The sequence below is a fragment of the Protopterus annectens genome, chromosome 2.part1, assembly GCF_019279795.1.
Source record: "Protopterus annectens isolate FY-2018-M chromosome 2.part1, PAN1.0, whole genome shotgun sequence".
In the NCBI taxonomy this organism is placed as follows: domain Eukaryota; kingdom Metazoa; phylum Chordata; order Ceratodontiformes; family Protopteridae; genus Protopterus; species Protopterus annectens.
The window spans coordinates 1,246,842,158-1,246,868,331 of record NC_056729.1 but is presented as its reverse complement, the minus strand read 5'-3'; the positions used below and the strand labels follow the sequence as shown (position 1 = coordinate 1,246,868,331).

The window sequence follows — 26,174 nt, the reverse complement described above, 5'->3', positions numbered from 1 at the left end:
CGACTATGGGGCTACCTTCTCAAGAGATCAGTCTAATGCCACAAATTTTGATGGGTACTGTGATGCAGACAGTAGTGAACACTCTTGAGTCTGTCCAGTTTGATTCTTCTGAAGGTGACCAGGTTAAAATCCCAAACAACTGTTCACCTTTCCACAGATGCTTGTAGGTTTAGAGATGTATTGACTGGAAGCAGTCTTAAACTATGTCAGAAATTGCTAGAGGTCACAATCTTATTGAGGATGAGATTTCAAATGGTTGGCTGTTCCTCCTGTATTGCCAATTTTAGAAGATGTCTATAAAACTGCATGTAAGACCCCCCTTTGGCTAGTGAACCGGTTGAGGACATACAAGGTGTACACTGATCTTGCAGCTCTCTCTGCTCCTTTGTCAGCTGACTCAGCTATGGTTTCTCCAGCTGCCAACTCTAACAAGAGAGCTTTAACGACTTTTAACCTTACACTACAGTATAAAATTCTCAAGTGATTTGAATCGCAGGGAAAAATTTGGCTCAGTCTAGAAATGTAGTCTTTAGTATATAAAATATCAGGGCTCCAAGAGGAAATTTATTTCACAGTACACTTACAGTTTAGATGATTTTGCCATTTCTTTGGCTGTTAAACAGAAGTGTTATATGAATTATATTGGTCCTAATGTGACTCATGTTTTGAAACATTCTTTGAGGAGTGTCTTGGAAGGTGTGGACATTATTTCTAGAAAAGCAGACACTTCTTCTGTTGTATTAAGGTTTGCTTGGTTCATAACCAGACTTTTTCTGAGGATTTATAAGAACAGATTTTCAGTGCTCCTTTAAGTGCTGAATTTGTGTTTGGTCCTGCTTCTACCTAGATTCTCAAACAATGGGATGATTGAGGTAAGTTGATGCATAGAGGTTTCGAGAATGTATCTTATGTTCTCCCCTAACAAGGCATCCAACTTCAAGACAGAACAAACAAAAAATCCGAGCCTAAGAAGATGGCAGGAGAGTAATGCTTCCAAACCAAATCAAAGGGGTTCCTTTCTCAAACAAAAGCTTTCCTCTACTAATGAATGACCTAGCAAAGACTTAGAGCATCCCATCCCTTCTTCCTGTTCCTTGTTCCCTTTTACCTTCCCCCCAGGTTTTAGCTCAGTCCAGCAGCCTGATCCACAGTCTCAGACAAGTAGGTGCTGAGAATAATTGAGTGAGGATGCTCTTGACACTGGACAGAAAAGCCACTTCCCTTTAAGGAAATCCCCCCCCCACACCATCTATACCAGACACATCTGTTCTCTGCAGTACTCCTACACAGGTTGCAAACAGGAGTTACAGCACCAGTTCCTTCATCAAAAAAAGGAAAAGGATTTTACACTAGAATCTTGTTGGAACCCAAAAAAGGAGCTATTGTGGAGACTAGTGTTAGATTTGATGTGCCTACATACTTTTCTGAAAGTCCTCAAATTCAAAGTACTCACACTACAGACAGTCTTATCCCTTCTTGTGGACCACTATTTCATTGTGGTTTTACATCTGAAGGATGCTTACCTTTGCATTCCCATTGATTCCAACTTCAAGTAGAACCTAAAAACCTCCTGTCTGACACCCTCACAAAGAATTGTCATCCTAGGGTGAATGATGGACACAAAAAAAAGTATGGCCTTTTTACCAGAAGAAATAATCCTGAGTGTTCAGACCATTTTCAGTGATTTATCGCTTCAAGAAGCTACATGTGCAAGAGAGTTTCTGAAAATTCTAAGCCTCTTATCATTAGTGATCCTCATGACACCTTTGGCCAGATTGCACTTGACAGTGATTCAACGGTACATGACAAAATTGTTGGACCTAGCACTTGCTTCCATCGGAGTTACTGGTACCAGTGCTGGATTTTGTGAAACAAGAGCTGGAATGGTAGAAGGATTAGATTTATCTCAATCCAGACCTGTCTTCCTCCTTCTGTACCCGAGTTCAATCAGTCCAGATGGACTTGTCAGATTTTGCAGTGAGGCAGTGTACAGAGGAGTTCAAATGCAAGGCGAATGGGGTCCTCCAATGCTATAAAGCACATAAATGTCAAATAGATGTTAGCAGGCACAAAGACCTTAAAAGTTTTTCACCACTTATGGTCTCCAGGCCCCCTTTTATTGATTACAGACAACACCACAGTTATGTGGTATCTGAACAAACAAGGGAGAGGTCATGCCCTCTTTGTCAGTTGAAGATAATGGTCTGGAAGCTAGCCTTACAGGATTGTCTGATGCTTCAGGCCTCATACATCCCATCACAGGAAAGTGATGTACAGAATAAGTAGATCCTAGACGGGCCCTCACAAGTGAAACCTAGGACAGAGGTTTGCCGGGAGTTGGTTCAGATGTGGAGAACACGTCAAATAGTTGTTCTCCTTTCAAAACAGTCAGTTGTAAAAGTTCTGTTCAACCAGTAAACCAAACAAGGCATGGTTGTCGCCAGCACTTACACAGTAATTCAAAACACCAGCTATTCCAAATAAAACAAATTTATTGAGTTAAGAGCTCCCATCCATGTTAAATAGATGGACTTCATCAGAACTTAGAGTAATAAAAAACAGCTCCCTAAATATACTACAAACAAGGCTAAGAGCCAATCATATTCCAGTTAATGTATTCAATTAAGAGTTCCTTAAAGGTACAGAATGAACATCTGTAAGTATATAATAATAATAATTAATCCTTGAACAAGAAAATTATAAAAAAATGCACACTAAAAATACAATAAAAACATTTGGTGTACAGTTTAGTTAAAATATAAAAATGTATGTTCAAATATGTTGTATAAAGTTTTACCATTATAATTTGGCTGCCCACAACTATAATACACTACTAATAGAAACAGCATCATTTAGGCGTGGTGGTGTATGTGTTCAATCAAATCTGACAGACAAGTTCCCTGTGTTCATGTTTGTGTTCCAAGGGACCTTCTCCGAGATTCATAGACACCCTTTAAGCACAAAAAATGAATCTTCTATTGTTAATGCTAGTTTATGATTATAAGGTGAATTGTTGGTCTTAGAATTATTAATGTTGTAATTGTGTTCATAAATTCTCTTTTTCAGTGCACGTTCTATTTTGCCAAAATAATATGCATGACAGAAATCGCAAAATGCCAAATACACCACCCCTATAGTATTGCAGTTGAAACTGTCATTTATCTTAAATTCAGTGTCTACTGTGTTCAGTTTAATAGTGTGCCATTCACAGATAAAGTTACACTGAGAGCAGAAACCACATTTCCTCATACCACTATTTGGTCCTTTATGGGTGCGATTGTTGTCATTTTTCTCCAGTTTATCTTTGATATTCAAGTGCCTTTTGTGAAAGAAACCTGGGTTACTTCCTAATACTTTTCAACAGGATTCATCATAATCAATACATCTCCAATTGTTCTTCATACTATGTTTCATCTGATTACTACCCACTCCATATTTTGACACCATGGTGAGCTCAAATTGTGATTTAACATTACTTTCCTTGGTCATCCCACCTGGAGTCAAATTATCATTGCCTAAAAAAAGGGGGAAATAAATTAATTCTCCTTTTCTCAATAACTTCATTACTAATTTTGTTTAACATTCCCAGGGGCAAGGAACATTGTTACTAAATTATTTATTTCCAATAAAAATCGATCTTTGCCAGAAGTCAGCCTTTATGCTCATACCATATGGCCTTTAACTAAACCTCTGTTTTGGCACATTAGATGATTACTAGTAAAATGTAGAAAATTAATGGACTATGTGGGTTGTGGTGCAATTTAGTCAAATTCAAGTGTTTCATTGTTTTTCAAAATACTAACATCTAAATAATTGACTGATTCATAAGAATAAGCATAAGTGATTCTTAAAAACATCAGTTCTAGAGTTTAAATGAGTCACAAATTCTTCAAATTTAAATGTACTGCCCTTCCACATAATAAATATATTACCCAAAAACCTCAAATATAAAACTATATGTTCCTTGTATCTAGATGAGAAATAAAGCTCTGTTCCCAGTGCCATGGTACAATATATGCATACACTGGGGCACACACAGCTTTGTCTAACATACTCCTCTTCAAAAATAGGATTACCATGAATATTTTCAATGTTGAAACTACCAGATTTGTTTTTAGTCTCTTCATTTTAAGGGATGCCATGCTATTTAGGAAAGTTCTACTGAATTAATTTACAGCTTCATTTAAGGGGGTATTCTTATGATGATCCAGTTTAATAGATGATAGGGTATTTTTGAATATTTCTGGGTTAAACTTGGACAGGTTGTCTTATAAACATGATATTGGACTGGATGTGTGAGTTGTCTGATTGTATAAATTGGGAGATGGTCACTGACAGAGTCTGAGATTGCACCTGTGGTGGTGAATTTGCTAGGGTCTGATACTAGGATCTAGTTTAATAAGGAATTATATGTCTTGCTATAATGTGTGGGGCTATTGATTAGTTGTGTGAAACCATTTAAGTTCAATTTAGATGTAGGGGTATTTGTTTATTTTTAGGAAAGTAATAAGAAGCTCTGAATTTTCATATTTGTTTGTTGTGGGGGGGGGTCAGTAGTTGCTGGGAAATATTAAAGAAATACCACCTTTCCTCTTTTTCCAGTCATTACATATGGTATTATAGCTGGAGTTTATGCTGGGTTTAAGCCAAGTTTCAGTTATAGTGAGAATATTAGGATTGTGTTGAGTAATCAGGCATGTAGTTGAGTACGTTAGATTACCTGGATCGGTGGTTGACCATTGTGGGGTTATAGTAGTGTATGGAAGGGAATTGTCTTAATGTGATATTGATAGGTAGGGCCTGGATCAGGGTGAATATATCCTCCTATGAGGTTTTTAATATATTAAGATATTACTGAGTTTTCTTTTTTTTTTTTTTTGAGAATATCCTTCCACTTAATTTTATTTTGAAACTGAGTTGATCATTGGGTTGATTAGTCTATATTAGGGGTAAATGTGAGGGGCATCATTAAATAGGTTTGGTACAGTGTGTTGAGAGTTTTGGGAGGAATTATGGATAGGTGGTTGGGACAGAGTTGGAGAGATGATAATACTTTAGTAGAAAATGAAGTAAGTCCTTTATATATGTGAAATGTGTAATGGTTTAGCGAGATTGTCGCAATGAAAGTAAATTAAATGACACTTTCTGGAAGAATAGTCTAAATCTACCTGACAGTGTAACATATTTCTTTTAGAAAACATTGTCAGGGATTTAGTCTTTATAATAAGCCTGTACACATCAAGCAGTATGTATGTATCAAGGTACATAAAAATGCAGTTTACACAGTTATGATGTGTGTAGGCCTCAAGCCCTAAATGTTCTTCTCCAAGGCAAAGTTTAGCCACTATCATGCCAACATTTGGATGATGTAAACTTTGTGGCTATGAACAGGAAAGAATATATGGGCCAACACTGCATGTCAAAGATTTATGCAAATAGGGCTGGTTCTGAACTCTTCCATGAGTTAATGGTTTTAAAAATATTTACTGGTGTACATTGTTATATCTACTAACTTATTTCTATGGCTTCTTTGACAACTAAACAGGATGCTGAAAGAGTTGAACCATATGGCTTTCGAAGAAAAGAAAGTGCCCTTCTTTATCTCTACAGATTGATTACCAGGAACATACAGTTCTTTAATTCACTGTCATTACCTCCATTGCTTCTCTACATTATAAAATTGTAAGTAACCATCCTGTAATGCAATAATAAGAAAAGAACAAATACATTTAGAGATACAATCTCAGCTGTGACCCCACTGCACTTGCACTTCATACTTTAATTCCCTGGTATCTGGTATAATTGTGCCAGCACTTTTAGATGTCTCTTCACCACAGTATCTACACAAGTACATGGCGAGTTTATCAAACGTTATGCCATTTGAGTGGCATGCAGCTGTAATGCTGTTTTAGCTCACATAAACATCAGTTAGAATACATTTTCTTTTATCTTAGCCAATTCACATTTCTAGCACTTGCAGCAGTAAACAAAACAATGCTAAGTTTGTTAAAACAGGATGCACAACACTGGAAATATTAACCATAGCGAGTTCTTTCTTACATTCAAATTTTCATAGGAGTGAGCTAAATGTTATTGATAGACGTATAGTAAAATGCTATGCTAGAAGAGAGAAAATACACTGTCAATGTCTGTATGCATTGTACTGTGCTGGAGATGTTGCTAGCTGTTTGCTAGGAACTATGAAAATATGTAATATTTCCATATGTACATTAATGTTTTCAAAGCCAGGTGCATTACAATTGACTGTATGACATCAGGAAAACATCTTAGATTATGTTGAAGCAAGCTCATTTATTCTTTCCACCCAACAACAGCCCCTAAGGCAAGACAACGTACCCAAAACTTTAGTCATAGGTGACTCTATAGTAAGGCACAATGATGTCCCACTCATCAGGCTAAACAAGGAGAAAATTACAGTAAGCTGTCTGTCAGGTGCCAGGATCCGCCACATAATGCATGCACTCAAGTCACTCCACAACAAGTACAAATACGACTCTGTCATTGTCCATGTTGGAGTGAATGACTTGAGACGTACCTCCCTGGACTACATGAAAAGAGACATGGAAGAGCTCTCAGATCATGTGGCCCAGGCAGGTATGACCCTAGCCCTGAGTAGCATCCTGCCTTCACCCAGAATGATACCACAGTATAAGGACAAAATGACTGACTTCAACAATTGGCTAAGATTCTGGTGTCATTCGAAGGGGATCCAGTATCTGTCTGCCTGGGACGACATGATCAACAAACCACAATGCTTTCCCAGAGATGGTCTGAACCTGTCAACCCTGGGATTCAGGTTACTGGCTAAAGCTCTTGCCACCCCTATAGTGCCTTTTTTAGGCAAGGTTCAAAGGACAAAACCCCCACCGTAACTGATACAAGCATGCAAAATCTGAAGGTAATGCTACTCAATGCTAGAAGTCTAAACCTCAAAATGCACTCTCTCAAGGCACTCCTAAAAATGGAGGACATCAGTATCGGTACAGTAACTGAGACCTGGTTCAAGGCTCCAGAGGGCACACCTGCAGTAACAGGCTACAACTCTTATGACACTTTTCGGTCACCAAACCAAGACCAAAACACTAAAGGTGGAGGAGTGTCCATATTCACCAAGGATATTCACACCTCCAGGTTAGTTGACCAACACAATACATCTCAAATTCTCCAGGTGCAACTAACACTAGGTAAGACTGCAATCCAAACTGTAGCTTGCTACAGATCCCCCACCATGCCCCAAGATTCTCACTACACCTTTCTAAACATACTGGAAAATATTAAGATGCAACCAAACACCCTAATACTGGGTGATTTCAACTACCCTGCCATTAATTAGGAAAACTACTCGGGTACCAACACCTTTTCCCAATGGTTCAACTAATCCATTGTCCCACCAGGGGCTCCAGTATCCTAGACCTGGTCATTACCAACATTGGAGGTAGATGCTCCACACCAGTGGTCACCCCCTCATTGGTCAAGTCTGACCATAAGCAAATCACCCTTGACATCCACATCCCACCCCCACCCCCCCACCCCAGTAAGGAAATCTCCGTAAAAAACTTAAGCCAACTTCATGCTACTCAAATCAGAAGTGACAAACTGCATGACACCCATGCAGATGGGAGCTGAAAGTTCGACTGCTGAATCCTACACTAAGGCACTACACTAAGACACTCGTGCATCAATTGTGCCATCCCAAATAGAACCAAGACACTCTCTTCCAAAAAAAAAAGAAGCCAATCTGATGGCCCCCTGCCATAAACAAACTATACAACAGAAGAAAGAAACTGTTTCAGAAGAGAGGAAAATCTCAGGATGCAAAAATCTCCCTTACCAGCCTCAGTAAGAAGCTGAGATCGCTCATAAAATCCTCCAAAGCTAATTACGAAAATAAAATTGCCAAAGATACCAAAGACAACCACAAGGCATTCTATAGTTATGTCAAGAATCTAAATGGCAATGCTCAGATCTACTCTGAGCTACAACAAAATGGCATTAAATATACTGATCCCGAGGATATTGCCAATATCCTGGCAGATCGATTTAGTGCCAGCTTCACCCCCCCCCTCACCCCTTAAAGGGCCCATCTCAATACCAAAAGATTGCCAAATTCTGGTAATCATGGCCACACAAATAGAAACTGCACTCTCCAAAGCTCAGAATACAGCATCCATGGGAACAGCTGACATCCCGGGCTGTGTACTACATGAACTACAAAATGAACTGGCACCTCACCTAAGTGTCATGTTTAATCATAGTCTCACCTCAGGCTTCATGCCCTCTGAGTGACACACAGCTACAGTTATCTCACTCCACAAGGGGGGATCCACCTTGGATCCAGAGAACTACAGTCCTATCAGTCTGACGAGCCTGATCTGCAAGGTCATGGAATGCATTATCATGGAACTTATAAACAAAGACATTGGCAACCTTCAAACACTGGACACCACCCAGTTTGGGTTCGTGAGGGGCCGATCTTGTCTCCTGAACCTGATTGGCTTCTTCAAATCAGTCTCCAGAGCTGTGGACGAGGATAAGGCAGTCCACACAGCCTATCTGGACCTCACCAAGGCCTACGACACCATCCCCCACTCTGGAATCATGGATAAACTTACTAAGCTGGGTATAAATCCGTACATCACTTGATGGGTTACTGACAGAACCCAGACTGTAAAAGTAGTCAACTCCAAATCCAGCTCCAGACAAGTGACAAGTGGAGTACCTCAGGGTTCAGTCCTGGGACTGCTCTTGTTTGGCATCTACTTCTCTGAAGTACAAGCCAACTCTAAGGGACTCTGGCTAACAAAGTTCGTAGATGACTGCAAACTGGGAGCTATCATTGAATCCCCAAATGATGTGGATATTCTACAAAAGGGCCTTACAGAAACAGATGCTTGGTGCCAGAGCCATGGGCTCAAGCTTAATGCCAAGAAATGTATAGTTATATCCTTTGGGGAAAAACATTTACCCATGAATTACCACATAGGTGGCAGTACACAAAACACTGAAAGTATGATGAGAGACTTAGGGACACAGGTGGACACTTAGGGACACAGGTGGACAGTGGTCTCATCTTTGATAACCACATCACCACAACAGTCAGGAAATCCTTCTATGTGACACACCTCATCACTAAGGGCTTTTCATTCAGAAAAAAGGAGGTCATTGTCCCACTGTACTCATCCCTCATTAAAACCATTGTAGAGTACAATGCCCTGTTTGGTATGTACCTCACAAGACATCTGCAACAGCTGGAAAGGCCACAGAAATACCTCACTAAAAGAGTCACAGGCCTAAAGCAGATGCCCTATACTGACCATCTAAAAAAACTCCAGCTATACTCTGTGGCATATCGTCCACTTAGAAGCGATCTCTGCTTAACATACAAGGCCATGTCAAACTCTGAGCTGTTAGACATGCTCCACTTAAAGAAATCCCAATCCCTCAGACCCACACGCACCAGGGATCTAAACCTTGTCATCACAATGAACAAAACATGCTGGAGGGATAGGTTCCTGATCCAGAGACTCCCCATACTCTGGTATAGACTGCCCATACATGTCAAGCAGAGCACCTCCTTGACCCTCTTCAAAAAGAACCTTGATGATTGGATGGGAGATATGAAATTCACCCCGGGGATCACGTCATTCGCCCTGCTAGACAGGGGTCCAGGGAAGTAAATATTGTGGGAAGAAATATCCAGGGAATTGTTATGGCTAGGCTTGTATAGACCCTAGGGCCGATAGCCTAGTACCAACCTATGAACTTAATAGATATTGACTTATTTATATTATTAATTATTTCAATAGGTGTAATTTGTTCATATTTATATTAGTATCTCAATGAACTTGTGGTACTGTGCTGTAGCTCCTCTACATGAAAAAGAAACTTTATTTTCTAGTTATTTTAACTTAAAATATATTCAGTTTTCCTGTTTTGAGAACTCAGAACTCCTCCGTTAAGAGTAATGTCAGTTTAATCAGCAGAGTTTTCTAAATGGAACAGCATTTAGATGTATGCCCTAATGTAAAATAAGGTAATTTTAACACATTAGATGTCCTACTGCCATTTTTGTCTTTTTTTGTGAGGGTAAGCAGAAACAACACTTTAACGTGGGATGGTAGGCTGCTGGATGAAATAGTAAGCAGCAATTTCCCATTGGTTCAGGCTGCCAGTTGAGTGGTGCTTGAAGCAACCTGAGCAAAAGATCAACAGTTGTGGATGGCCTTTGACAAGTGACATTCTTTTGTTCATTACTATCACTGTAGTAGGGCACTACATAATTTTCTCTTATACATGTAATATTGTGTGTGTGTGTATGTGTGTGTGTGTGTGTGCTTGCATGTCCACTAGTGATTATGTATGAATGCATATGTATTGCAGTGTGTTTTACCATGTGCCTGACAGCAATGAACTGGAATACATCACTGTGATGTTTATTTTATTTTATTTATTCATCTGATCACAGTCAAACATCTAACATTTGCAGAGTCAGTAAAGTGGCTTCAATTGGTGGGCACATTTGTGTGTGTGTATGTGGGGGGTGTTTGTGTATGGAGTGTAGTTTCAGCTAGCTGCATCTGACAACAAGAAGTTGAGATACATTACTATGGCCATCACGTATGTATTTATTAATTTGAAAAAAAAAAAAGTAATCTCCGTGGTATCCCCGAAGTCTCAAACTTCAAAAAAAACTTCAAAAAAATGTATTTATTAATTTGATCACAATTAGACATTTCAGCTGTACACAGCTGGTAATGTATCTATAATTGGTGGGTACAGGTACTGGTATGTGTGCTTGTGTGCATGGGGTTACAGTGTGTATGTGTCTTATAGCATCTTCCTAAAATAAAGTATTTTGGCCATTATGTATGTATTTATTTATTCATTTATTTGATCACAGCCAGACATCTGCATTGTACACACTTCAAATTGCTGTAATTGGGAGACACATTTCTGTGTCTTTCTGTGTATGTGTGCCTATGTAATTGAGAACACAATGAGATACACTTGTGTCTGACAGTAACAAGCTGAAATATAGCACTGTGGCCATTATTTATGTATTTGTTTTCTTTCCTTTTAGTCACTACTAAGACAGTGATACCTAATTAGCAATTTTTGTTCCAAATCATATGCCTTAGGAGGTGGGGAGGATAGCATGCATGGATTGTTTGAACAGTCTCAGACTAGTTAAAGCACATTGGGGTACTATACTACAAGGCACAATAATGTAATAAAACAGTCAAATAGATGAAAACTGGTGGTTAGACTGAAACAATGTAAACTATGGGGGCTATTCAGAAATGTCTGTAGCCATATTGTAGCATTAATTGCTATAGACTGTTTGTAATTCTGTCCTAGCTGCATGTAATAAGATACATATTCACCTGAAGTAAATGTGTTGGCATTTAATATTCATTTCAGATGCATATGTACCCTCATTACTTAAATATAGGACATAATTAAAATACTGTCTTGCATTAATTAGTGGTACACTATAGTTCCAGACATTTCTGAATATCCCCTATATTTGATTTATTTGCTTATTAATTTTGTGGTGTAAGTAGTTCATGCTAAACATAAAAAGTGACATTTTAATTAATGGAACCTTAAGTTGAATTTTCAAAATAAGTAAGTATTGGTTCGAGATGCTCCAAACATGCTCTTTTATAAAAACATATTGGTAGGACTAAACATGTCTCATTGGTGAATATTGTTACATGTGAAATTGATAACTGTCTTGCAGCTGAAAGAATATCTGATAAATATGTGCAAAAAGAGTAGACATTTATATGCTGATCTCTACGGGTGTCTTGTTCCCTTTCTTCCTTCCTTCCTTTCTCAGTGTGGCACACTAAATGATCATTCTCCCAATGAAAATCTGACAGAACGTAGCCTTCAGGATGCCCAGCGTATGTTTCTGATGAATGATGTTGTGCAGCCTGTCTCAGTTGACCCTCTTGTAACTCAGGATACAGTCCGGTTCACAAATTTGGTAGTGGATATCGTGCAGGGTAAAGAATTGCTCCACCATGTGATGTATATTGGAACAGGTATGTTTAGTTAGTGATGTTTATTAATCAATTGACTTGTCTTTTATGTATAGTTCTTGCCTGATTAGTGTTTCACAGATTACTGAATTTGTAAATTGTAAATTAGTTTTTATGATGAGATCTGCTCCGACTGCTGGTAAAGTATGGACAACCTAATATGCAGTATATTGGAGGAAGTAATACCTTGGCATGAAGGTCTGCAAGGAGAAACAAAGTGTGAGAACATTCAGAAAGGACAAATCATCGCATTACATCTCTTCAAGTACACCAAACAAAATCCCTTACATAAAACAATATGCACTGTTATATATGCACACCATGATAGAGGTACTATGCAGGAAAAATATGCTTTTTCTATTCATAAAATTAAAATTTACAAAACAAGTCTTTCAGGCAGGAATTGCCATTATTCATTTAGCCACACTGCATAAAAAGGCTAGCTGATATTACAAGTACTTTTACTTTTGTGATTCTGTAGCACGGGAAATACCAGAAGGACAAATATTGTGAGTGTGTATGTAAGAATAAGAATCTGTGTGTGTGTGTGTGTGTGTGTGTGTGTGTGTGTGTGTGTGTGTGTATGAGAGGCCACATCCTTGGAGTCTGTGAGCTGACTTCGCAAAGACCGAGTACAAGCAAAATCCCATAACCTGGAAGAGGTTTCAGCAGTGGCAAAAACAAAACAAACACAGGAGGTTTTGTGTGAGTGAAACACGCAAATTACTTCACTTTAAAGAAGTAGAATGCAGAGATTTCATAACAATACAGAAGAACATGTACGTAGGTAACAACATAATTCTAAGTTACATTTTAGCAGAATTTCCTCATATAAATTCTGTTGCTTCATAAGCTGTTAGGTGCTTTAACTGAGAATCAGTGGAAAGGAATGCAGGAACTGCATTCCTGCACAAAAAAATGTACTGTAGCATGGTTGCTGGCTTTCCTGTTTACTAGCTGGACATTCTGGGAAATGGTAGAGGCACTCCTAGTATTTAGCAGAGGAGCCAAGCCATTCACACCTTGGCTTGAAATTTTTGAATCTCTTCTTCTGATAGCATGGAGGCCATTCATCACAGAGCTGTTTTGAGGTGTTATGGCTGCAGATACATAAAATGTGGAGAAGGTGCTGTGAAGTACTATGACACAGTAGAATGAGGGTAGCTCTAGGGAGAGAAAACCCATGCACAGTTTCAGAGATGGATAAAAGTAGATTATCAGTCTGTAAGTCTGCATTTTGTCGTGTACTTACAGAAAGTGAGAGACAAAAAGTGTTAATTTAATAGTTGTATGGATGAGTGATACTGCTAATTGTCTATATTTCAAGAATTGGAAGACTTAACTGACTGTGAAGCTATTTCTGAAAGAGATACAGCTGCAGAAACAATGAACACTGTCATGGGCATATCTCATTGATTTTCTTATTAATTGAGGCCATTTATTCAGTAAGATAAATTCGTTGTAATTTCTTTTTTTTTTTTTTTTTGCTTTTACAGACAAATATTTGTACTGTAAATTTTGTTACGTTTGTTGCCAAGCATCACCTTTTCATAATCAGGGAAATTGTCTGACTACAAACTGTAAAAAGTATCCATTGCCATAAAGCCACATTTTCAGTTGTCCACTGCACATCTTTATCAGTTTAGATTTTTGTCAGTTGTTTGTCTTTCGTCTTTTTCCCGGTAAGGGGTCGCCACAGTGGCACTCTGGTCTGCTAATGATTGGCAGTAGATTTTTACGAAATGCCGAGGTGCCAGCTCGGCACCCAACCTTCAATGAAGGAACGCCCATTTACGCACGCATGTCTTTCGAACGCTACCCAACCGCGGGGAGGACATGCAGACTCCACACAGAAGGCACTCCCAAGCAAAGCCGAGAATCGAACAGGAGAATCTCTTGCTGTGAGGTAACAACGCTACCGCCGTACCTAGATTTTTGTCAGTACTGTTACAATTTTGTGACAGTCAGAAGCTAATTTATCAGGTTTCTTGTCTGTGTACAATGTTAGTTGTTTTATTATAGTTTTCTAAATTGGGAAGGATTATACCAAACTTTTTCAGCTTTCCTTAGATTTATTGTGTTCTAGATTTCAGTTTGCTCTTGAGCTGTGTTCAGTCATTTTATTTATTTATTTACTTAACATTTGTTTACCAGGAAAGTCTGACTGGGACAGAGCTCATTTTCTGCAGAGGCCCGGGGAGAAATGTTCCAGACACTTGTCTTTGCAATTTGGGAGGAACCCACATGAATGCAGGGAGGACATGCACACTCCGCACAGAAGGTACCCCAGCTGAGAATTAAACCAGAGAAACTCTTGCTGTGAGGTGACAATGCTAACCACTGCACCACCCCAACTCTATGACTGCAGTGTTTTATCATCAGAAGATGTTATTGCTATTGTTTTTCTTTGTGTAATGTATTGTATTATGACTTGGCCCTGACTGTGACTTTTGTATTAGTCTGCCTACATGCTTACCAAATAAGTGACGATTAAATGACTCAATATGTACAACTGGCAACAGTGTACAGACCTATGGAACTGTAATGGGAGCATATATACTGCTGTCAGAAAGACATCATCATTATTTATTTAGTCATATATGTATGTATTTATAATTTTGTACCAGTATAGAGAAATAATCCATGTGGACCTATTATACGTGCTGCCTGGGTCTACATACTCAGAAAAATGCAAAAATACAGTAAATGTTGACTGTACAAAAAAGACAAAAATGCTATACATACATAGTACATCTTCCAGTAAATGGCAAATTACAGTAGATTTTTAACTGGCTACAATAAAATGATGCGTATTACTGAATTAACAAGATGTAATAGATGTTATCTACAGAAGAGAAAGAAAGAAAAAAAGAAACATAGTCTATTCAAACATAATATATGTATGGCACTGTAGTTAAATAGGGTATAGAGAAAATTGTAAGGAGGAGTGTGGGTCTATTAGGGGATGTAGTTAGGAAAGCATTTGCATCTTGTACATATAGAAAGATGTTTAAGATCATGCCAGAAATGTGGGTATGAATCATGCATAAATTTATAGGAAACAGGGAATGTAAATAAGAGAGACAGATCCTGTGCTCACAGCATGTCTGGTTGTTGTGAGGTGTTCTCAGAGATGAGTTGTTAATGGCTGTTAACCGGAAATGTTAACAGTTTTGCTAGCTATTGTAACAATAATCTGCAACTGCTATGGCAAGTTTTTTTACGAGCCATTTTTAACAAGCCTTTTTAAATATATATTTTTTAAACCTTTGGACTTCTTTGATCATTGTGTATGTTAGTCCTTCACACTAAGTGAGCTGAAATATTAATGTGTATATTTAACTGAGAAACTGCCAGCAAATAAGGGACAAGTGCCCATTTTAAAAAGTTTGAATTAGAAACACGGGCATCTACTTGGCATTGTCTAAAACTAAGCATTAATGCATATTAATTTATTCAATCATTATGTGCTTACAGGGAGATATAAGATTCATGCTTTTCATGTTTGACCATATTTCATAAAATCTGTCACCACATGCAAGATCTTCTTGCATGTCAGTAATGTAACAGTCTTTCTGCTCTGTTCCTGGGAGCCATTATGTCTTAATTTTACTTTGGCTGTTAAAATACATTGACTTAGATTTTATTTATTTATTTTTGCATAAGATTTTGCCACAGTGTCTGCCAACCATCAAGCTTCCCCTTGACCAGGCATTGCACTGTGTGAGGGGATGTCATCAATAATATGATGATGATATGATGCTTTATGATGTCACTTGCATCTCTATAATAAATATGAATAAATAAATTAATCAACCCTCCTCTAGTGATGACAGGAGTACTTATGTCACATCATGAACTGCCTGTATTCCTCTGTATGTTTCTGTCAGTGCATGTTTGATCCTTCATGTGCTCCAACAAGGCCTGCCGTCACCAGCTTCCCACATCATGACGAACCTCCACTCTTCAGTCAGGACTCTGTCACTGGTGAAGTGGCATTAGCTGTGCAGGAATGACAGTTCCCCTGCTGGCATAGCTCCCTGAACTTAGACCACCTGGGTTGTAGTCAGTGCCTTATTCTGTACACAACAAGGTTTTATTTAATGGGTAACATGCTGTATTCTCCTATAACATTAATACCATATGCATTTTTCACTGGTAGGCTATGAAAATTACTGTTACATTGCTTTATATCTCAGGATCAGATCTCTAGTTTACCTTCCATAACTTAAGGGAAATAAGTCTTACTTTATAAGATGATCCTTGTAGGTCTATTTTTCTAGATTAGCTACATATTTACTAAGGTGTCCCCAAATTAGTTTAGTCATGCTAATTATCTTTTTTTATCTGCTGGAAGGTGTATTTTTAAACAACTATATTTATTCACCACATTGTTGATTCATAACATGTGAGTGCATGCATTGGTTTTAATGGAAAGAGAAAAATGTCAATATTTTCCATTGTGATGACCATGCATTATACATTTGATCTCCATCATAATTCCACTTTTTACTTGCATACATTATAACACACTCATATATTTTTCAGTTCTCACTAACCTGACTCAGTAACTTCCACTTATTTTCTATATTACACTCCCAAATGCACTATTTGTTTTTGTGAAATTTGCTTCCTCCATCATGTAACAATTCCCTCTTAGACCTTTGTTTCCATTACTGTATTTAGTACTTCATGTAATGCTGGTATAAACTTCTGCTTTCAACTTTAATGTGATTATTTTTTAGGCTGCTAACAGCATTACATGTACTAGGGCTTTACTGTGCTTTAACATTTCTAAACCCAGATTCCAACTCCAGAGCGTCATCTCTTTGGTTAATGTAGTATGCTTCCCCAACAATTGTTTCAATATATTTTGCAAGGAGTCCTTAAACTCATTTAATTCCTATAATCTCAGAAAATGTGTTCTCAGTTTCCTGTCTCCTTCTCTTCACATCTCTAACAACTGTTCTTCACTTGAGAGAAAGTCCCCCGAAGTTTGCTTGAAGTATAAAAGTATGTATGTAAACTTTTCCATGCAAATTTCCTGGCCTTCATAGCACACCTAGGAGCCTGACAAGGTTCCTTCCACTGTTCATGCGCAACTTGCCTTTCTAAACTTCCTTCTCAGACTTTTCTAATCTCCTCTGATTGATTCTTAAAGTTATAATATAGTATTTTTGATTGATTTACTAGTTAACACTTTCTTGATATTACTTCATAATCAAGCCAAAAAAATTTGTCATACAAGACAAGAAAAAATACTACTCTCAACAATTATCCTACCAAAAAAATAACCCCAAAAAATTCTGGAAATCAGTCTCCATCCTCCTTAATCATGAAACCACACAGAACCCAACACCCTCTCCTGACAAAGACCCACAACAAATTGCCCATATGTTTAACTCCCATTTTATTAGTACAGTTCTAAAACTTGTTAATCACATATCACCTAAAACTAATCCAAGTTGCAATAATCTACTGGACCATCTAAATCTATGTTAAGAAAACCCATACTCTCTTTCTTCCCATACCAGTGAAACCTTGAATAATAGCCCTGGATTCTCCTTATAGCTAGTTCCCACATCTCTAGTTCATAAACTTCTAACTAAACTAAGACCTTGCTCCCTCTCTGCTGACAGTCTTCCTTCAGAATATCTTGTATAACTTGCAGGAGATGCAATAGCATACTTGGTCAGCATTCTAATTAACTAATCCATCTTAGAATCCAAGGTTCTCCAACTCTGGAAAAAATCCATAATCACTTCTTTACACAGAGGTGGTAGTATCAATGACATTTCCAACTATTGACCTATATCCATACTTTCACAACTGTCTAAAATCTTAGAAAAATGTATACATGTTCAACTTCAAAATCATCTTTCTGATGATTACTTCCTTGCTTTGACCCAACACAGATTTCATCCAGTGCACAGTACTATTACAGCTCTACTTTCATTTACTGATACTGTGAACAAAGCTCTTAATACTGGTCTTTTAACTTCAGTAATCTTATTAGACCTATCCAAGGCTTTGATACAGTATCACACAATAAACTATTACAACAACTACATAAACTAGGATGCTCCCAAAACTCCCTAACATGGTTCTGCAGCTACCTAAAAATAGAAAACAATCTGTCAGATGGCAAAATAAACAATCTGATTATCTGGTTATCTTGAGTGTTTATATATATACATATATATACAGATATATATATATATATATATATATATATATATATACATATATATATATATATATATATGTGTATATATATATATATGTATATATATATGTATGTATGTATATATATGTGTGTGTATTCATATATATATATATATATATATATATATATATATATATATATGTACACACTCACACACACACACACATCATATATATATATATATATATATATATATATATATATATATATATATATATGGGTCTAGGTTATAACGTTGACAGATGGGAAGACCGACAGCGAAATCACCGACGCGAGAAGATTGATGGATGAAAACACCGACGCGGAGAACACCGAGATGGGGAAAGGATGTGTAAGTATGCGGTAGTGACGGACGTTAGGGTGCGAGTAAGGTAAGTGTGCAATGTTGGCGGTCTGTAGGGGTAGGGGTGGGTTAAGTGAGTTAGGGTTAGGGCGTGAGTTAGGTAAGGGTGCAGTAGTGAATGTTTTGGGTTAGGGGCGGGTTAAGTGAGTTAGGGTTAGGGTGCGAGTTAGGTAAGGGTGCAGTAGTGAATGTTTTGGGTTAGGGGCGGGTTAAGTGAGTTAGGGTTAGGGCGCGAGTTAGGTAGGTTCATAGGTTCATAGGTTTATACTAGGCTATCTGCCCTAAGGCATTTATAAGCCTAGCCCAAATTATTGTGGCTTACGCCACCCCTTATATGAAAAAATACTGTGCCCATTAGTTTGTTGTGCCTCTGTCCAGCAGTGACCCAGAGATGATTCCCGGGGTAAACCTACGATCTCCCATCCACAGGTCTAGATTTCTCTTGAACAGAGTCAGCGAGGTGCTCTGCCTCACATGGACCGGGATTTTATTCCACAGCATAGGGAGTCTCTGAGTGATAAATCTATCCCTCCAGCACGCCCTATTTATATCCGTGCTAAGGTTTAAGTCGCTTGCTCTAGTGGTTTTGGTGGATTTGGATTTTTTGAGGTGGAGCATGTCCATTAATTTAGAGTTGGACATGGCCTTGTATGTCAGGCACATGTCACCTCTGAGCAGACGGTATGCGACTGAATAGAGCTGGAGTTTCTTCAATCTGGCAGCATATGACAGATTTTGGAGTCCCTTTATCCTTTTGGTGAGGAACTTTTGGGGTCTCTCCAATTGCTGCAGATGTCGGGTGAGATACATCCCGAATGGGGCATTGTACTCGATCATTGGTCTGATAAGTGAAGAGTACAGGGGAACAATGACCTCACTAGATCTGGATGTGAATCCCTTCATGATCAGGTGGGCAATGTAGAAGGTCTTTCTAACCACTTTAGCAATGTGAGTGTCAAAAGAAAGGCCACTGTCAACCTGGGTCCCCAGGTCCCTGATAACCTCTTCTGTGCTTAGTGGATTGCCACCTATATGGTAGCTTGGGGTTACCTTGTTTTTCCCGAAGGGTATGACTATACATTTTTGGCGTTTAACTTCAGGCCATGGCTCTGGCACCAGCTATCTGTTTCCGTGAGTCCCTTCTGAAGGATATCCGTGTCCGATGCACTTTCCACTATGGCCCAGTTTGCAGTCATCTGCAAACTTTGTCAGCCAAAGTCCTCCCATGTTGGCCTGTACTTCTGAGAAGTAGATGCCAAACAATAGGGGCCAAGGACCGAGCCCTGTGGGACACCACTTGTGACCGGCTTGGAGTCTGACACAGCGCCAGCAACTCTAACCCTGTGGGTTCTGTCCTTAAGCCAGTTTGCAACCCATCTTGTGACATATGGGTTTACATTTAAGCTGGTAAGTTTTTCTACAATACCGAGTGGGGTATTGTGTCGAAAGCCTTTGCAAGGTCAAGGTAGGCTGTATGGACTGCCTTTCCTCATCAATGGCCTTGGTGACTATTTCAAGAAGTCGACCAAGTTCAAAAGGCATGATCTTCCCTTGACAAAGCTAAACTGGGTCGGGTCCAATGTCTGCAAGTCCCCTATATCTTTGTTTATGAGCTCCATTATGATCCTCTCCATAGCTTTGCAGACTAGACTTGTTAAGCTTATGGGGCGGTAATTACCAGGGTCCGTAGAGGCGCCACCTTTGTGGAGTGGGACCACAGTTGCCGTGCGCCACTCCTTGGGCACGTATCCTGTGGTAAGGCTGAGATTAAACAGCTGCCTTATGTGCGGGTTTAATTCCTCATTTAGCTCGTGTAGCACACAGCCGGGGACACCATCCGGTCCCATTGATGCTGTGTTTTTAGCTTTAGAGAGAGCAGCTTTCACCTGCGCATTTGAGATGTCCGGGAGGCTACACTCGGCTGGGATAGTTATCTCTCCTTTAGGGGAGAGGGGTGAAGTTTGCACTGAACCTGTCTGCCAGTATGTTGGCAATGTCTGTGGGTTCAGTGATTTTTGTATCATTTTGGACTAATTCTGAGCATATCTGTGAGTTTCCACCCAGGTTCCTAACATAGCTGAAAAAGGCCTTATGATTGTCCTTTGAATCCATGGCAATTTTTCTCTCAAAATTGGCCTTAGTTGATTTTATGAGTGCTCGTATTTTTTTACTAATAATGATCAGGGGTGACTTCCCTTTTATGGATTTTGTTCTATCATGTAATAGCTTTCTCCTCTTATTGTAAAGTTTGTTAATGGCTGGGGTCCACCAGACTGGACGCTTGCCCTTTGTGGAAAGAGTCTTGGTTTTATTTGGGATTGCCTGATCCATGCAGTCCTGGAGGTGTTCATAGAAGGCATTTGTAAGGGCTTCCGCAGCTTGGGTTGTGGTTTCCTCTGACTCAGGGGCCTTGAAGGATACCACACCAGTCTTGAGTAGTGTGAAGTTTGCTTTAGAGAAGTTCTTCACTATGGTCTTTTTTGTTTGGGGTGGGGGCGGGATGTGGATTTCCAGTGAGATTAGTTTATGATCAGATCTCACCAATGAGGGATATACTTCCGGTGTGGAGCATTTTGTCCCCATGTTTGTGACAATGAGATCTAGTATATTTTCTCCTCTCGTGGGAACAGTGACTAGCTGTTCCATGGCATTTGAATTTATGAACTCCAGGAACCGTTGGGCTAGAAAGTTAGGGCTTGAGTAATGTTCCCAGTCTATATTCGGGTAGTTGAAGGTAAGGGTGCAGTCTATATTCGGGTAGTTGAAGGTAAGGGTGCAGTAGTGACTTTGTTTGGGTTAGGGGCGGGTTAAGTGAGTTAGGGTCAGGGAGCGGGTTAGGTTAGTGTGCGATAGTGACGGACCTTAGGGTTAGGGTTTCGGTTAGGGTAGTGGATAGTTGTGTATGTAAGGTTTAGTGTTTGTTTGTTAGGATTTAGGTGTGCTTGTGTTGTGTGTGTGGTTTTTGGTCAGGGAATTTGTTTTGTTTATTGGTTGTTATGATGATGTGTTGAGTGTGTGTGGTGTCGTGTTTGTGAGCTGTCGATGATGTGGTGTCGGTGATGTTGTCGATGTTGTGTGCTGTCGGTGTTATAACCTAGAACCATATATATATATATATATATATATATACACATACACACATACATATATAAAATTCTAAAATTTGGTATAGATTCTGCCTTTTTCAACCAGTTAGTTCAGACTCTCAAACAGAAGAAAAAAAAACACTGAATTTTTCTTTACCAATCTGCAGAGACTTAAATTCTATTAGAGACATCATTACTTTGAAAATGATTAATAGTGACCACCATTTAAGAGAAATACTAGGCTTAACTCCTAACTTCACTTATAAAAGAACCAAATCTTTCAAAACGTTTTTGAAAACACTGATGAACCATTTTACCTGGATGAAAATGAGATTTACAAAGATTACATTGGCATGAGGGCTTGTGGTAAATGTATCTGCTATAAATATATTTTAGAATGTGATTCATATATTTTTGAACACTGCAATTTTCACATTACCTTTAAGCAGGGTTATGACTGTAACACCTGCATGGATGTATATGCCGCTGTCTGTGACACATCATTGTTTCTATATTGGAAAAACTATAAGAAGATTGGCAGACAGGATTAAAGAACATTGTGCAGCCATTAGAAACAAAGACTTTTCCAATGCCTTGGGTAAACACAGCCTTAAATGCACTAATTTCATCAAATTTTCTTTTATCATTCTGGATAAATTGAAAATCTTCTTTGGTGACACTGACAATTTACTGCAAGTCAGAGAACTAACATGGCAAATGCTACTAGATGCTGAGAATCACCCAGGTCTTAACGAAACTACCAACCTGAACTGCTTACTAAGACTATATCAATAACATTTTATTAACATTTTTCCATTTACATATTTTTCATTACTGGGAGTGTCTTTATGAAAATCCTATTTATTTACTGTATTTCTTTGGATGTTCTACATTTATGTTAATTTAGTTGTTGATTTGTGTTCAAATTTAAAGTTTTGAAACATTTAAATGTCATTCCGAAGAAGTACCAGTACAGTAAAGGGAATGAAAGCTTAATATTACAATTTTATGGGTTTGTTTTCATTTCCATATATTTATTTTACTTTATAGAAGATAGTTAATTTTATTTCTATTCCATATTTTCTGACATTCAGCAGTTATGTTTTATGTGTATATGTGTGTATATATATATATATATATATATGTCTATGTTTATGTATATATATCTATATATATATATATATATAGATATATATATATATATATATATATATATATATATATATATATATATATACAAGTTCTGTTTAGTGTCTGCGAGTTTTATTTCTGATTTTTCATTTATTTTGTTCTAGAAGCTAAAAATATATTAAAAAAATAATTTTTTTTATTTTTTGTTGTGTGACTATATATTTGAGTTTTATATGTGAAGAAAAGGGGAGAAAAAAGGGGAAAAAAAAAGGAAAAAAAAAAAGAAAGAGGAAAAGAAAAGAGAAAAAATATATGAGAAAATATAAAGAGAAAAAAAAAAGGGGAAAAAAGGCAAAAAAAAAAGAAAAGGAAAAAAGGAGAAGAACAAAAAACAAGTTTATTTAAAAAAGTGATTATATATTGAGAGAAAAGAGAGGGGAAAGAGGAGAAGGAAAAAAAAAAAAGGGAAAAAAAAAAAAAATAAAAAAAAAAGAAGAAAAAAAAAAAAGGAAAAAAAAGAGAAAAACAAAAGAAAAAAAAAAAAAAAAGAAAGAAAAAAGAAAGAAAAAAAAAAAAGAAGAAGAAAAAAAAAGAAAAAAAAAAAAGGAAACTTATAAGAATTCACAATGCCAGCTGTGGTGTCAGACATGAACTCCAAGAAGAGCTCCCAAACTAAACACTGTTCAGTAGCCTTCTCATATATAGCAAAGAGGGGACAGCGAACAGTGCTTCCATAAAGGTGTGCTAAGGTCTGAATATCAGCCCATAAGTGCTAGCCATTGCAAACATAGGATCATCTGGACCTCATAAATAAAGATATTGACCCAACACTGTCCTACAGTTGGTTTGTTAAGGGCAGATTTTTAAAATTTGATTTCTTTGCACACAACCATTACAAATTCCACAGTATGGACTCGCAACTTAAAACCCCACTGGTTATAGATACTCACCAGCTTAAACATATTAGCTAATGGTTGCCTGACAAACAGAAACATGGTTAGAATTGCTACCATGTAGATAAACCTTGCAATGTTCACAATCACCTTTCTTGTTTATATATTTCTATCACCAACAGAAGGACTGTGCTACCAACTACAGATGTCAATGATAAGACTCTCCAGCACTGAGCATTAAATCATGAAACAGACAACTGTCCAGGTGGTAATGCCATTAGTCATCTTTCACCAGTGTTACAAATTCCACATGTGGTAATCCTTAAGTCAGAAGAAAATTTTCCTACCCAATTGATAAATTTATTTGACAAATACTGAAACAAAGTGGTAGAGCTTTTACATGACCTAATATGAAGATTCACATCAGACAGAGTCATGGCTACTCATATACCCATGAAAAAATGCTTTATGTTCTTACTGAGAATGCAGCAAAATGAAAGCAAAAGTCTTACACATAAAGAGATGCATATGTGTTAGACTACTCTACTCAGTGATATCTTTGTTCAACACTGTGCCTTTAATGATAAAGAAGGACTTAAGACATGCTGCATCAAAAATCCAAATGAGAAGTGTTCAGATTAACCTCACATGAAATAAATGGACTGTGAGAAGATTCATAAAGAGGCTTTCACTCTAATAAAAATAGTCCATTACAGCTTCACACCTTTCAGAAATCTTGTGTATAGACATTTCTTCTGGTATCACTTCTGTGCACTGCTGACAACACAGTTCAATAAAAAGGCATAGCATTTTATGTGGCTTCCACAATCTTGGTATTATAAATCACATGCAGTATTCCATGCCATATATTTCTATTAAAATATAGATATATACATATTCATATATATATATATATATATTTATAATATATATATATATTGATATTTTTATTTATGTGCATAATATATATATATATATTTGTGTATATAAAATTTTTGTAAATTTTTATATTTGTTATTTATGTATTAAAGAGAAAAAAAGAATATTAAAAATACAAAAAAAAAAAAGAGAGAGATATTGTTTAAGATAAAATTTTTAAAGAATATATATATATATATTTATTTATATAAAAATATATATAAAAATGATTATTTTATGTTGGATATTTATTAATGAAAAGTTTTATAAAAAAAAAAAAGAAGAAAAAAAAGAAAAAAAAAGAAAGAAAAAAAAGAAAAAGAAAAAAAAAAGAAAAAGAAGAGGAATATTTTTTTGAAAAAAAGTATAAATAATTTTTTAAGTGGAGGAAAAAAAAAAAAAAAAAAAAAAAAAAAAAAAAAAAAAAAAGTATTGAAAGGAGAAAAAAAAGAGAAAAAAAAAAAAAAAAAAAAAAAAAGGAGAAAAAAAAAAGAAAAAAAAAAAAAAAAAAAAAGAAAAAAAAAAAAAAAAAAAAAAGAAAAAAAAAAAAAAAAAAAGAAAAAGAAAAAAAAAAAAAAAAAAAAAGAAAAAAAAAAGAAAAAAAAAAAAAAAAAAGAAAAGGTAAAAATTCATAACACAAAAAAATCTTACAAAAAAAATAAAAAAAAAAAAATAAAAATATGAATCTAATGTTGCACAGGAAAGATACATATAAGTCTTTAAAAAAAACATAAAAAAAAAACACACAAAAATGAAAAGAGAGCAGAAACAAGAGGAAGGCAAAGAAAAAAAGGAACAAGACAAAACACACACCAAGGAAACAAACAGAAAATAAACACAAAACAGGCAAACAGGAAAAGAAGGAAAAAAACACACCCACAACCAGAAATAGACACATGTCACAAATACAGGGAAAAGGGCAAATAAAAGCAGTGGAACAAAAAAGTAAGGAATGATATAAGGTATGAAAGACTAAACTGTGAAATTAGAAATGAAAAAATGAGAAGGAGGAAGAAAAGTGGACAAGGACAGGAAAACAGGGAAAACACAAAAGCAGCATAAAGAAAGAAAAGACACAAGCAGGTATGTAGACTACCAGACACCATCACAGACCACAGCACACTGAAAAGAACATGCAACAAAACATGAGGCCAGAAAAGAATGCATAGGAGGAGAACACAGAAAGCAACAGCAACACATATCAAATCAGGCCAACTGCAGAAAGGCACTGAGCAACAAAGCCACAGACAGGTGGGAAAGCAAAAAAACTCAGCACCAGCCACAAAAAAGGAGTGGACCAGGAAAAAAAGAAAACATGGCAAAAATGAGGTACACTTACACTGAAAGGTTTTATTTGAAAATAAAATTATTTTAAGTATAAGGAGTAAATAAATTATATGAAATGCAAATGTAGTAAGCCTTACCTGGAAAGAATGTCAAAAAGAGAAAACAAAGTGTAACAGGAAAAAATACAATGAGAAGGAAGAATATAATGAGGAAAATAAAAAA

The 26,174-nt window shown here is 37.0% G+C and overlaps 1 protein-coding gene across 4 annotated transcripts in view; it reads left to right on the top strand.

Moving 5' to 3' along the window:
• Positions 1-26,174, top strand: part of SEMA5B (semaphorin 5B) — a 3,270,261-nt gene that overhangs the window by 2,722,613 nt on the left and 521,474 nt on the right. For all 4 annotated transcript variants that reach the window (XM_044062778.1, XM_044062776.1, XM_044062777.1 and 1 more), the window contains one exon: positions 11,864-12,071. In XM_044062778.1, coding sequence (XP_043918713.1) covers positions 11,864-12,071 — 208 coding nt within the window. The remainder of the gene's footprint in view (positions 1-11,863; positions 12,072-26,174) is intronic.